Source organism: Orussus abietinus, unplaced genomic scaffold, assembly GCF_000612105.2.
Source record: "Orussus abietinus isolate OABI.00-Male unplaced genomic scaffold, Oabi_2.0 scaffold229, whole genome shotgun sequence".
Lineage (NCBI taxonomy): Eukaryota > Metazoa > Arthropoda > Insecta > Hymenoptera > Orussidae > Orussus > Orussus abietinus.
This window is the reverse complement of record NW_019394371.1, coordinates 1-12,128: the sequence shown is the minus strand read 5'-3', so window position 1 is coordinate 12,128 and position 12,128 is coordinate 1. Positions and strand designations below refer to the sequence as shown.

The window sequence follows — 12,128 nt, the reverse complement described above, 5'->3', positions numbered from 1 at the left end:
AGGTGGACTGCCTTAATTAGCAAACCCACCATGGGTTTCAATCAAATCTCGTTTCCACTCAATTTTGAATAAAATTCGTCCAACGGTGCCAGTCGGGTTTTACCGCCGGATGCGGTCTTTCTCCCTATTAATCCGTCCGACCGGCTAGCTCCCTGCTGGTCGGGGGGGCTTCTGGCCACTACGGTCGCTGAAAAAGGCAAGGTCCCGTACAAAAAGAGAACCCCGTCGTATTAACGCTGTGTGAATTTGAGTAAAATAAAATGAAGAACCAAATTACATTTCCGAGACCCAGGCTCGCTCGGGAGCCCTCGAATCCTCCATGAGGCGTCACGAGTACTTTAACGCTTTGGGCCCCTAACGGCCCAAAAGGTTCCCGAAATACGCGACTCCCCGACCCCGGCTCTCCCTGCGGGTGGGCGGCCTCGGGGTGGATTTCGCCACCGTCTCCGCGGTCCTCTGGTGGACACCCGCGTAGCACTTCCCTAACCGCGGAACCGACCTGAAACTATTCGCGAGACCGAAATAGGTCTTTTTCCACAAATTCGGAATCTAATGCGAACGTCAAACGGCTGACCGAAACACGAGTGCGGGTTCGACGCAAACTAAAGGGTCGCATCGCGACGACACCTCACCGGAGTCCTCACCAGAGTCCTCACCGGAGTCCTCCCGACCCCGCCGTCACCGCGCCTGGTTCCTTCCGAACCCCGCTGGATCACGGATTCTCGCGGAAGTCCGGATTCGCTTTCGGGGCGATAGCTCCTCGCAAGGCCCCCTTACCGACCGTGGGCCCTGATCCTACGGTGTCACCGGTGCTCCGGGTCTTTTTCTTCGCGTCCACGTAGACGCGCCCCGCCCTTAAGGATCCGGAAGGGACCACGTTTCCCATGTGGTCCCTATGGCGGCCTGAGGGAGTGAGGGAGGTCTCTTGTCTCGGTATTTCCGTCACGTAGAGGCACCTACCTTGAGCCCTTTGGACCGCGGTCCCGCGGCCTCCCCCCGTACCTCCGAAAAGGACACCGCTTTGGAACGTGGAGCACAGAAAATTAGCCATTATTCAAATTAATGGAAGAAAAAGGAGACATTAAAGTGAAGGAAAAATGTACTTTCTTAATTTAGTATTTTTCGTAGAATATAAAAAGACATAAACATTAAATGTTTTATTTTATCGATCGTTAGTTCAATGGTAGTAAATCATTATATATAAATATAAGTTAATGGGTAATAAAATGTATTTTCCCTAATACAAGAAATACTTTTCGAAGATTCACTACCTTTCTACTGTCTTAAAGAGATTCCCTGTCCTCGGGTTTTTCAGTAGATTATCTAAAAACTCGTTCACCGCAACAGTTTGTCTTTTATCATTTTTCCTAGGCGAAGGAACAAGCTTTGATGAACTCGGATAAATGCAATGGTAGAATGTAAGTGAAATTTTATGAACTGTCGCCGATTTAAATACATTTACAACATTTTCACGAACAAGACGCTTGACATTGAACCCGCTGTCATCCCCAAACCTAAAAAAGCGGCTAGCATTGCCGAAGCCACTTCTTTTTCGTGCCTCTCAACGTGTCTGAAACAAAAGAAAACAAAACAAAGTCAGAATATTGGTATTGCCATCATGGACGTATAATATGTGGACCGCTCGCTCCCCATACTTGAACATGGCTCCGAATGGGTCCAACGGAACGGTGAGAGAATGAAAACGTTGGCGATCGGGTCTACGCTTGTCTGTGCAACAGGAATGCGTGGTGAAGTAATCGCGTATGTAAATGTGTATATTGCTCTCGACTTTCAAGAACTTACTGCGCATGCGATCGGCGCAGAGAAGAGTAGACTCGACTACCCTAGTTCTCTTTCGCTCACCGATCTACGAGCGGCACTCAGAGAGCGGTCCATATATTATACGTCCATGATTGCCACACGTATAGCCCGTCCCAAAGATAGAAACTAAACTATCATCGAAATAAGTTTGCATGGGAAGGTATTCATGTTCACCAATGTACAGAGAAATTGTCAACGAGAAAAAAAAAATATTCTATATAATAAAAAATATTATATATAGTATAGTGCAAAAATATACAATCTCTCGTTCTATTAGCAATCCCGAGTTATTATTGAGTTGTACCCTGAAATTCCAACATATCCCAATATTGCAAATGATCCGTAGAACATTCATGGCGTCTGTAATAATTATTTTAAAGCTTGTTAACCAAAACGTTGTTTCTAAATTATTTAATTTGGTCAAGTTTGGTGTTTAATTTTTGAAGTGAAACTCCTTTAGCCACGGTGGTACGAGTTCACTGCTTGGGAGATTTTAATGAAACGCCAGACACTGAGCCAGGGCCAAAGCCAGAGTCGGCAAAAGTTTCACTTCCAACGCGCAAGGCGACAACTAACTTTTTTTAAATATTTTATTCAGTTATTTATATACTTACTGAATGGTTGATGCCTATTTGTTCTATTATATAAGGAAAGGGTTTCGACGAATTCCAGGCACCCCAGCGCCATTAGCCATGGGCAGCGATACTAAATATAAGTAACGTAGGCGCATGCGTAAAAGTGTTAAACTGTCAATCTGCCAATCGCGGCAGTAACAAATTTAGAATTGTCAATTCGCAACGGTAAACGGTTACGATAAAAAGGACAGAAGAGACATAATTTACGTGTATTTAAAATGGTGCGTTGTGCATATTGTAAGGAAGCTTCGACTAAAACAAAACGGTTATCTTTCTTTCTCGTGAATATTTTAATATTTCTTGTATGTTAACACTTTGATGCGCATTCTTTCGCATCGCTTTAGGTTGCCACCGGTGCGTAGCACCCTTACGTGAAAAAAAGTCACGTGTACGCGACAGCGACCGACAATATATTAATATTTCTCGGAAGTATTTGAACAAAAATGACAATTACTTTCTTCCAGTGAATTGGGCATCTTTTATCCTATCTGCAATTAAAAGATGCCTTGTCTTGACGCATGCGCAAATACTACGATATTAATTGACGTGCCCATAACCAGAGGCGCGGTAGTCGCTTCAAAATGTCACGCCACTTTGTAGGGTATCGGCTATCCAGTTAGTATACAGATCAATAATTTGGTTCCATGAAGTATTTAAAATTGTACACTTTGTTATGCCCTAACATCGTGACTCTCTTTTAATCTTTTACCACTCGCCGGACCCTGGGATCATTGATGGATACCGCTTCACGGCGTTAGTTCTATGTCAGCAAAATTGTATCCCGTAACAGGAATACGCTTTGTCTTATCCTTAGCCCCGTTCTCTCGGCTCCCAAAGAGAGTCAGTCGTAACTGTCCGAATCGAAACGTCGTCATGAACCAATAGTATACGGCTTGAAAATTAATACAGAATTAATTATGAAAGTTAGTGGTATAAAATTGTCGCGATTCCTCAAGATGACAAATACCTCACGGCATAACAACTTATAAAGATATATTTTCTCCTAAAGAGACTGTGAATTTTGAGTAGACGCCCTTATATCACGTATGGAACAAACGGTACGGCAATATATGGAAAGAATATTTCATTTCTGCTTTTAGGTATACGAAAGGAGTGTCGTATTTGGTAAACAGTTGATTCGTCACTTTTATGGACACTCGGACACATGGATCAAAGATTGACCATGGGTTCCCTGGAAAAAATGTCCGCGGACATCTAGTTTTTCTACCATCATCGAGTAATGAAAATAAAAGCAGAATTTGAGAGAATCACTCCTGACTTGACGACTTCTAACCCTTATTCCTCCAACATGGATTTAGAATCACGAATCATTAATTGTTGTAATATATAGTCGAAAAACAAGATACTTACGTGGGAGCTAGCACAAACGCAAGGTTACAGATGTATCCGCTCGTGCATGAAAAACATATCATTATCAGAATGAAATAAACATCGTCATGGATGTATACTGGAAGATGATGCCTTGGGTGGGCATTGCACAGCATGATAGTAGGGATAAATAGAATTCGGAGAAAACTCAGGAAGATTAGTAACCATGGCCTGTTCCTAGGCTGCAATAACAGAAAACCTCTTTTTATTACGCATATATCTCGTGAAACCTATCAAGGTTAGTGAATCTCAAGATTTTTAAGGTGATATAAAAGGCGTCGAGAAATTGAATCGACATCGAAGAATTAAAATTCATCTATACCCTTTTTGGAGGTAACGCCATTTTGAATACTCAAATGGTAACTAAATAAGCAGACACGCCATGTTACTAACATTTGCATTTATGTTGACGTTTCTTAAGAAAGTGTCGTTTGTTATTGGATGTCAAGAATGGGACATTCGCGTATGTGTCCCAATTCTTTCGATTTCTTGTAGAGCGAAAAGAAGTACGATCACGTTACTTACCCAGCACAAATATCCACATAGCTTTCTCCCGAAATAATCACCGGTGCTAAATAGTAAGTAAGCAACCACCGGCACGAAGTAGACGTCTACAGAAATTGAAAGAAAATATTAACATTAATTTTCTCCCTTATGAGATGAAAGAACGTCGAACGAATAAAATTTTAAACATGAACCATCAAGATAGAACATTTTCTCGTATATTCGATGTAATTTTAACTTTATATGCTCACTGGAATGACACGTTTTATTAAGTTACGCAGCTGCAACGGAACGAGTGGAAAAATCTATAATATTCGAAATTATTCTAGAAACGTCTTGACGTTCTCTCTTTTACGTTTGGAGGGCCAGCGGCGAAAATGACGATGGAGTTCTAAATCCGGTAAGTTGGGTCAGAAACGAAGAGAAATTCCAAAGTAACTTGTCGGTCATTTCTCCAGTCCTTTTTATCGAGAAATTATGAGAATTTGAATTTTTACTACGGAGCGAACGAGAGGTCCCGATTAGCCATAGAGAAACATCGTAGAGGGGAATTTCTCCGTAGCCAATTAGAATCTCCCATTCGCTTCGTCGCACGACACCGTCTGCAAAATCAAATATCGGCTCGTTTCAAACAAATCGCATGGAATTTCCCGTCAAGTTGTACATACGTGAATATTTTCTAATAGTAATTATTACTCTTTAGCTTGAACTTTTAAGTGCATTGAAAAAGAAAAAGGTATTTAAACGAAGAAACCTAAAGTATAAATATTAAAATTAACGTTCTTTTAAATTCTCAATGTTCTCGATAACTTGCGGTATGTTTCACAGTTACCTTCTCCGATTTAATGTTACCGAGAATTTTCGACCTCCGAAACTTGTTAACGTGGCAACCGGCTTCAAAAGGGCGTCACAGAATTTATACAATTCATACAAGTACTTTACAAGTAGATTTTGATCGAGTGAAAACTCCGAAAGAACACATTACAACATGTATGTAATGGAAAAAGACAATGCAATTGAAACCTACCATTCCACGCGTGTCCTTTCCCTTTATCTTGGCTCTCAACTAGAACGGTAACTCCTGGATATGCCATCGTCGTCACGCAGAAGACCAAAAAGGTAACAACATTGTACTGCCATATTTTCTTGAAAATTCGACAATAGGAGATTCTATGACGCGGTAAAACATCCACCGAATGAGTGACCACCGTCGATTCAGGTACTTTATGCAACATATAGTATTTATAATACTCCTGAAATTCATGTACATCCATTGTAGCGCAACGAAATATAAAAACATCCGTATTTAGTACATCAATTTGAAACTTCCCCTAGTAGTACAGAACAATTTCTAAATATTTATTTGTAATCTTTGCTAAATACTTCAAGGGACAGATTCTTTTAAGATGTCTTGTAAATTTCATTTGAAGATATCTAAAATATTTCTTGAAAATCTCAATGACATATTTAGTTTTATTGATTTATAAACATATTTTTTACTTTACCATTATTCTAGAACAATTTATTTGGTATAAAAAAACACGCTATTTCATTAAGGTAATAAAATACGTGATTTTTATTTTAAATGTTTTTAAAACGTTTATAACGTATTTGGCGGATAATATTTAAATAATATTTATATTAAAATAAAATTAAATGTTTTGTATGTCAATAAGAAAAGTATTACGAAAACACGTGGAGCTAATATTATACAAATGTTATAAAAATAATACTCTAAAGTAAATGTTTAGCAAATATTTGAAATATCTGCTAAATATTTCGAAAATGTACGATATTCGTTAAATATATAGAAAATATAAGAGAAATATTTTGTGCTACTAGGGTTGTATCAGAAATTGTACAATGGATCTTGGACACGCGTACACTGTATATTTATAAGAATACGCCTAAAATGTTTATATGTCCTACAAGTGACTTCGACCTACGACCCAAAACCAGGTGTACTTGAAGAAACATTTATACTTTTTGTATCGAGGGTGTGTTTACCCAGGAAATCATCGATCAACACCTGAAATCACGTAGAAATCAGCTGGAAATCTCAAGCAGAAATCACTAGAAATCGTTGGAAATCACCAAAGCACTGTAACCATGGTGAGTTGAAGTGAAACGCGTCGAGAAATGTGGTCGATGTCGGTAAAAAAGATTCTTATAAATACCTACGTTGCCGACGTTCGAATTTACGTCGAACGGGATGAAAGCATAAAAATTGTCGTATGCGCTTCTATGCTAAAACGATGATAACACGAGGTCTCACAATCAGAGAACAAATTCAGTTGTCACTGAAATGACAGATGGCGCAAAGTGGCACTCTGCAGTCAATTAGGGCATCGAAAACCACGAATCTAGGGGATTTCTGAAGTTTTACTTCGATTTGTTCATCATTATTGTACGGAAACGAGATATGGAGTATGCCAATTGGTAAAATACCCAATACAATTCGACACAGCTGTCGATATAAATACGAACGTCGGTAACGTAAGTATTTTGAAGAATCCTTTTTACCGACATTGATGAAATTTCTCGACGCGTTTCACTTCAACTTAAGGTGATGCGAAAGTGGCGCCGAAGAGGTCTCGTTCATAAAACTTTTGATGGAATTGAGTGTACCGAGTCGTTTCACACTTTGAAACGTGAATATGGAAGCTATCGGGAAAGTCCTGACACCTATGAAATTTCAATTTTTTAAACAATATGTTTATAGGTATTTTCAACGTTTTTTATAAAAAATGAAATTTCATTTGTTTCAGGACTTCCCTTGTAGCCTTCGTAGTCACGTTGAACAGATTGAAATGATTCGGTACACCCGGTTCAGCGAAAAGTATCCTGAACGATTGACTCCTCGCATCCCCTTAAGGCCGAACGTCATTTGACAACAAATCGCAATGTTGTCTATCATATGAAATCGATGGCAACCGGCTCTCAAAGAAAGAAATCGTTCCCACTTATTTCCACGTGAATAGTCCCTCGTATTGTATACATTTATGATATGACGACGTCAGGTGAAAATGGATTAAACAGGAAAGGTTGAAAAATATACTCACCCTTTTTTCCATAAAAATGAATGTCACGAGGGCAACAACAAGTACGATATCACCGATGATGAAATAAATCAGACCCGATACGATCGGACTGGCACCAATCCATAATGAAGAAATTTCTGTGATGGCTGTAAAAATACCAGCGAGGGCCTGTCCTCCCGACATGGCGGTTATATATGTCACTGGAAAGTGACCAACGATTCCCATGAGTCCTCCTCCATTCAATGCACTGGCAGCTGGACGGAATTTCAAGTTCAGCATTGTTTTTCTCTGAGATCATTTAAGCGAAACATTATGTACTCACAGTTTATGAGAGCCACCGTTAAAAGAGTAAATATTAAGAAACCATGCTGCCCTACAAACAAAAAACCGGCATTAATTTTACATTTTAATACAATTTAACTTAGGAATATAACGGTAACGCGTTATCACGTGCTGGATTTTCATCGTATTTCTTAAAAAATGTCCGTTGCGAGGGCACAAAGTGGGGAAAAGCAAAGTACTTTTAGGTTAAATAACGAAGTACAACTTATGCTTTCCAGACCGAACATTTTTTTCTGTCTTTATTTTCTACTACCTGTAGTAACCTTTTTATTATTTCGTAAAGTGGCATCGAGCATTCTCCGCAATATTCTGCGGAATATTTTCAGGAGAGTTCGAAAAGTCGTGGACCTTCCTTAAATAAACTGCGAAACTTCCAACTATTAAGGTACTATAAAAGAGTCAGGCTATATACATATATATATCTGAGAGGTCAAATCGCCGGTGAAAGTATTCTGCTATATGGCTGTAACGATCCGTTTCAAATTTTACTTCGTGAATATTGAGGTTAACTTAAAGTAGGTCTTGACACTCATGAAATTTCATTTTTTATACAAGATTTATTTATCATGGATTAGAACCATAATGGCGTGGTCTGTGCCCATTTTTCATGTTTTACGCTTTTTAAAGGCTTACGATCGAAAACGAAGAGTCCCAGGACCTACCTCGGACAATTTCGAATGCTATAAAAATGGAATATTACAATGTCAGATGGGAAAATACCTTCTCCAATGATTACAAAAGAATGTTGGCTCGTTCCGTGGATAGTATGCTTTTATAGGAAAAATCTAATTGCAGCTAAGTATCACAGATGGCGTCAGTGGTCCACTACAGAATTAACAATCACGAGTTCACAAGATTTCGACAGTTTTACATCGATCTCTTTATAATTATTCTACCGAAATTGCATAAGGAACGCTTCATTTCGTGTAATTGTCAAAGTAGAGTGCTACAAACGTCAACTTAATTGCAAATATCGGTAAAGTCGTGCGTCAGCCTATGTTACCACTTGAGTAATGAAAATGGCGTTACCGCAAAAAAGAGTATAGATAAATTATAATGTATCGACGACGATTAGATTTGTCAGCGCTTTTCATATCACGTTAATAATAATATATTGTGCACCCAAGAGAGAAAGTCGGCATTTGTAGGATACGCGTGATATTCGCCTTCGACTCGTGCTCGCAAACTTGATACGCTGCAAATACTTGCTCGTCACCGGGGTGAATAAAAGATTTTTTACAAAGTCTGCAAGAAACAATGGGACTTTACTAGGCTCGTACAACGTGTGTTAGCGAGAGGGGAGAAAGTGAAAATGATTAACTCCTACGTAGGGCAATCGTAGGAGCCCGATTTGCGCATAAGCAAGCATCGTTTCCCTCCCGCCGCTCTCAGTGATCTCATTTACCACGCTGATTTTACAAAAAAATATGATACATATGTGCCGTTATGAATTTCTTCGCACACTCACAGTCAAATACAATTTATTATAATGGTAATTAATACATTCGGGTTCTTTGTACAGCGTTTGAAAAGAAGTTTCGAAGGGCAAGAGACTTATTCGGTTCGACGGTTGCTCAACGAATGGCGCATTTTGTCTTTTGCGATTCCTTCGTTGAATTTAGAAGATCTTACGTGGTCAAATCCCACGAAAGGAAAGGGGGAATAAGGATCCAGTCCAGGGTCTTTGCCGAGAAATGATAACTAGGTCCAGCGTCAGCGTGTGAACTTTTACATGGGAAATCGCATAACTTAATTGTGGACGCTTAGGAAAGGCTAACAAAGAAAGTAAACTAGGACCAATAAAACGGACTAATTGGACAAGATTATATTAAGAATATTTACAAGAACAGGGAATTTTTTAAGCTGGATAACGTACAGTTACCCGAAAGAAATTAAAGTATGAAAAAATTAGGGTATTTAGAAAATTAAAAATAAATAAATTGTTTAAAAATATTTGCCGAGTCCTAAAAACCGTACATTCTCAATGTAAGGATTCCAGTGAACCATATTACCTATGTGAGGTTCCCTCGAAGTTTCTCAACCATTTAATATACTCAACTACCCATGTAGAAATTTACCATCGGCGGAATATTGGCCCAATCTTGGCTGCCAAGCGTGGCCCATTGTGGAAATAAAGTCAGCGGAGCCTTGGCCAATCTAATTTGCCTTTTTTGGGCCAATATTTCTTAATTGATCAACGAACAAATAGCATTGTGTTTTTGGCATCGGCAGATGATCGGTACAGATCTTTACATGTACATACTGGAACGGATAGACGAGTGAGTGATAGCGGTGTATGTAAACCCAGTAATCTACCTTTGTCATTTAATAAGAATCAAAGAATTCTTTGTATATTCCACAAAGTCTGTAGGGAATGAAGGAAGTAATAATTTGTCACATTAACCGATAATTTCAACATTGGGCCAAGATGATCCGGGACCAATATTGGCCCAATGTTGAAACGATACGGTGTAGGCGGAAGGTAGATATCTACCCATGTCGCCGGCGTGCCCGACTTCGGCGACTCGACTCTTCGCGGTGGCTCGAGCGCGCCGAGTTTGATCAACCGATCACCGAATCTCGATCATGCGATCGGATTTTTTTTTTCATCCGATGAAACTTTTCACATCCTCGACCCCGATTTAGGGGGGACATGTATCGGCGATTTTCAAAATACGAACCGGAACCCGCCGGAAAAGCGTGACCTTTGTTTCGTGATACGTGCAGACACATACATGCGTACGCACGAAAACAGCGCTTTAGTAAATGAAAAAAGATATGTTCTCTATGAAAGAGCCCCAGTGAATCATCTATGTGGGGGGCTAGTCGAAAGTTTTCAAACGTTTAATTTAGGTTTCAGTTTCAAAATATCATTCTTCCATACATACCGGTATTTCTGGAGATACATTGTAATTTTATATTTCCAACAACCAGATGACATATATTTCTGCACGTAATATACAACGCGCGTTTTTGGAAAAAATACTGTCGTGCGCTCATTCATAACTTCATAGGATTATAATATATTTGGCGCGAAACTCTACGGCGTTTCCAAATGTATGAAAAGAAATAATTTAAGGAAAGAATGTATTTGGTCATCTTTTACCGTATCGGATGGAGGGAATTATGCGATTTATTACTTTCGTGACAAATGTAAGGACACGCGAGTGCTCGTCGTGAGGACAAACGCATAAAGAAATTGCACTTCTTATCCCGTTGCGATAATATTAAAACGAAAGGCTTGAATCTATAAATCACATATATACGAATACACTCGTTTTCTCTACGTAACTTTCGGCAGTATTTGAAATGAAAATATATTTGATAATAGGCGATTCACCGAGTGGGAGCACAGCAGGTGTTAGAAGATTCAAGGCGTGAGTAATGATCACTAAAATGTATCAAGGTAAATTAGTTAAGGTGATCTGAAAGTGGCGTCCGAGGAACGTCGTTTATGGAAATGTTCTCTTAACCGTGTACCGAATAGCTTGACATTTTTCCACGTAGAGTATAGAGGCCCTGAGGACGGTCTTGCCACTGATGAGACTCTATTCTTTAAATTTATTAATTTTTTGATTTTGTATTAAAAAATATTAATTTCATGGATGCTAGGACCTTCCTTTGGGTCTGCAGATTCATATGGTCAATTTTCAAATGACTCGGTAAACCTAGTTCAGTAAAAGGTTTCGTAAACGACAGACCCCTCGGATGCCACTTTCGTATTATCTTAAAGAATCTTGCAAATGAGACAACAAATACTGCGCATAATAAATAAAGAAATATTATTGTTCGAAGTCGCTGTTGAGCTATTGCCGGGAACGAACGTACTCACGTATTCGAGTTCACATTACCTAACGTATCGACGTCTCATAGTCTGCGTTCCAAACGAGAGAGAAAGAAGAAATACATTGGAATTATAAATGTTCTTTTTCTCTTTTTTAGACGCCACCTAATGTTATGTTTTATAGTTGGTCTCGTGCCAACAAAAGCTGAACCAGTGTTACCAACTGTGTCTAGTTCTACTCCAATTCCTAGTCGACGAATTAGCAACAGCGGTCGAACCTGTGAAACCGAAGACTGCAAAATTATAGGTGAGAATTCGAGGTGTCTACACTTAAAACGTATCCATGATACAACGGAAACAATGTGTGCATCCATGGAAGTCTTATTTTTGACTCATTCTGTACCAAAACGCCACCATATCGCAGGGTATTAAAAGTGTCATTATTTGGTTGGCGAACGTTTGAAAGTTCACTATAACAGTCCCGCCAAAAGGGCTGGGCAATAGTACGTTCTGTCTCCTTTGCATCGCGATTATCAAGAGACGCGGTAGCGGCTCAGACAAGTTCATGGCCGCTACCACTCTATATACTCGAAACATCTTGCCAGCGGGCAT

At 39.4% G+C, this 12,128-nt stretch overlaps 2 protein-coding genes across 3 annotated transcripts; one reads left to right on the top strand and one right to left on the bottom strand.

Annotated features, from left to right (window-relative positions):
- Window positions 1-1,125: 1,125 nt before the first annotated feature.
- On the bottom strand, window positions 1,126-7,763 carry LOC105698975 (equilibrative nucleoside transporter 2; the record flags this gene model as incomplete). Of its 2 annotated transcripts, XM_023432047.1 has the most annotated exon segments (6): window positions 1,126-1,570; window positions 3,828-4,027; window positions 4,371-4,456; window positions 5,377-5,602; window positions 7,412-7,644; window positions 7,713-7,763. In XM_023432047.1, coding segments are annotated over 6 exon segments (908 nt in total), but the record flags the coding sequence as incomplete, so codon positions are not given.
- A 2,965-nt stretch (window positions 7,764-10,728) lies between these two features.
- Window positions 10,729-11,966, top strand: LOC111673912. Its single transcript, XM_023432049.1, has 2 exons — window positions 10,729-11,109; window positions 11,675-11,966. The coding sequence occupies exons 1-2, from the start codon at window positions 11,042-11,044 to the stop codon at window positions 11,946-11,948; spliced, it is 342 nt and encodes a 113-aa protein (XP_023287817.1). The 5' UTR covers window positions 10,729-11,041; the 3' UTR covers window positions 11,949-11,966.
- Window positions 11,967-12,128: the final 162 nt, after the last annotated feature.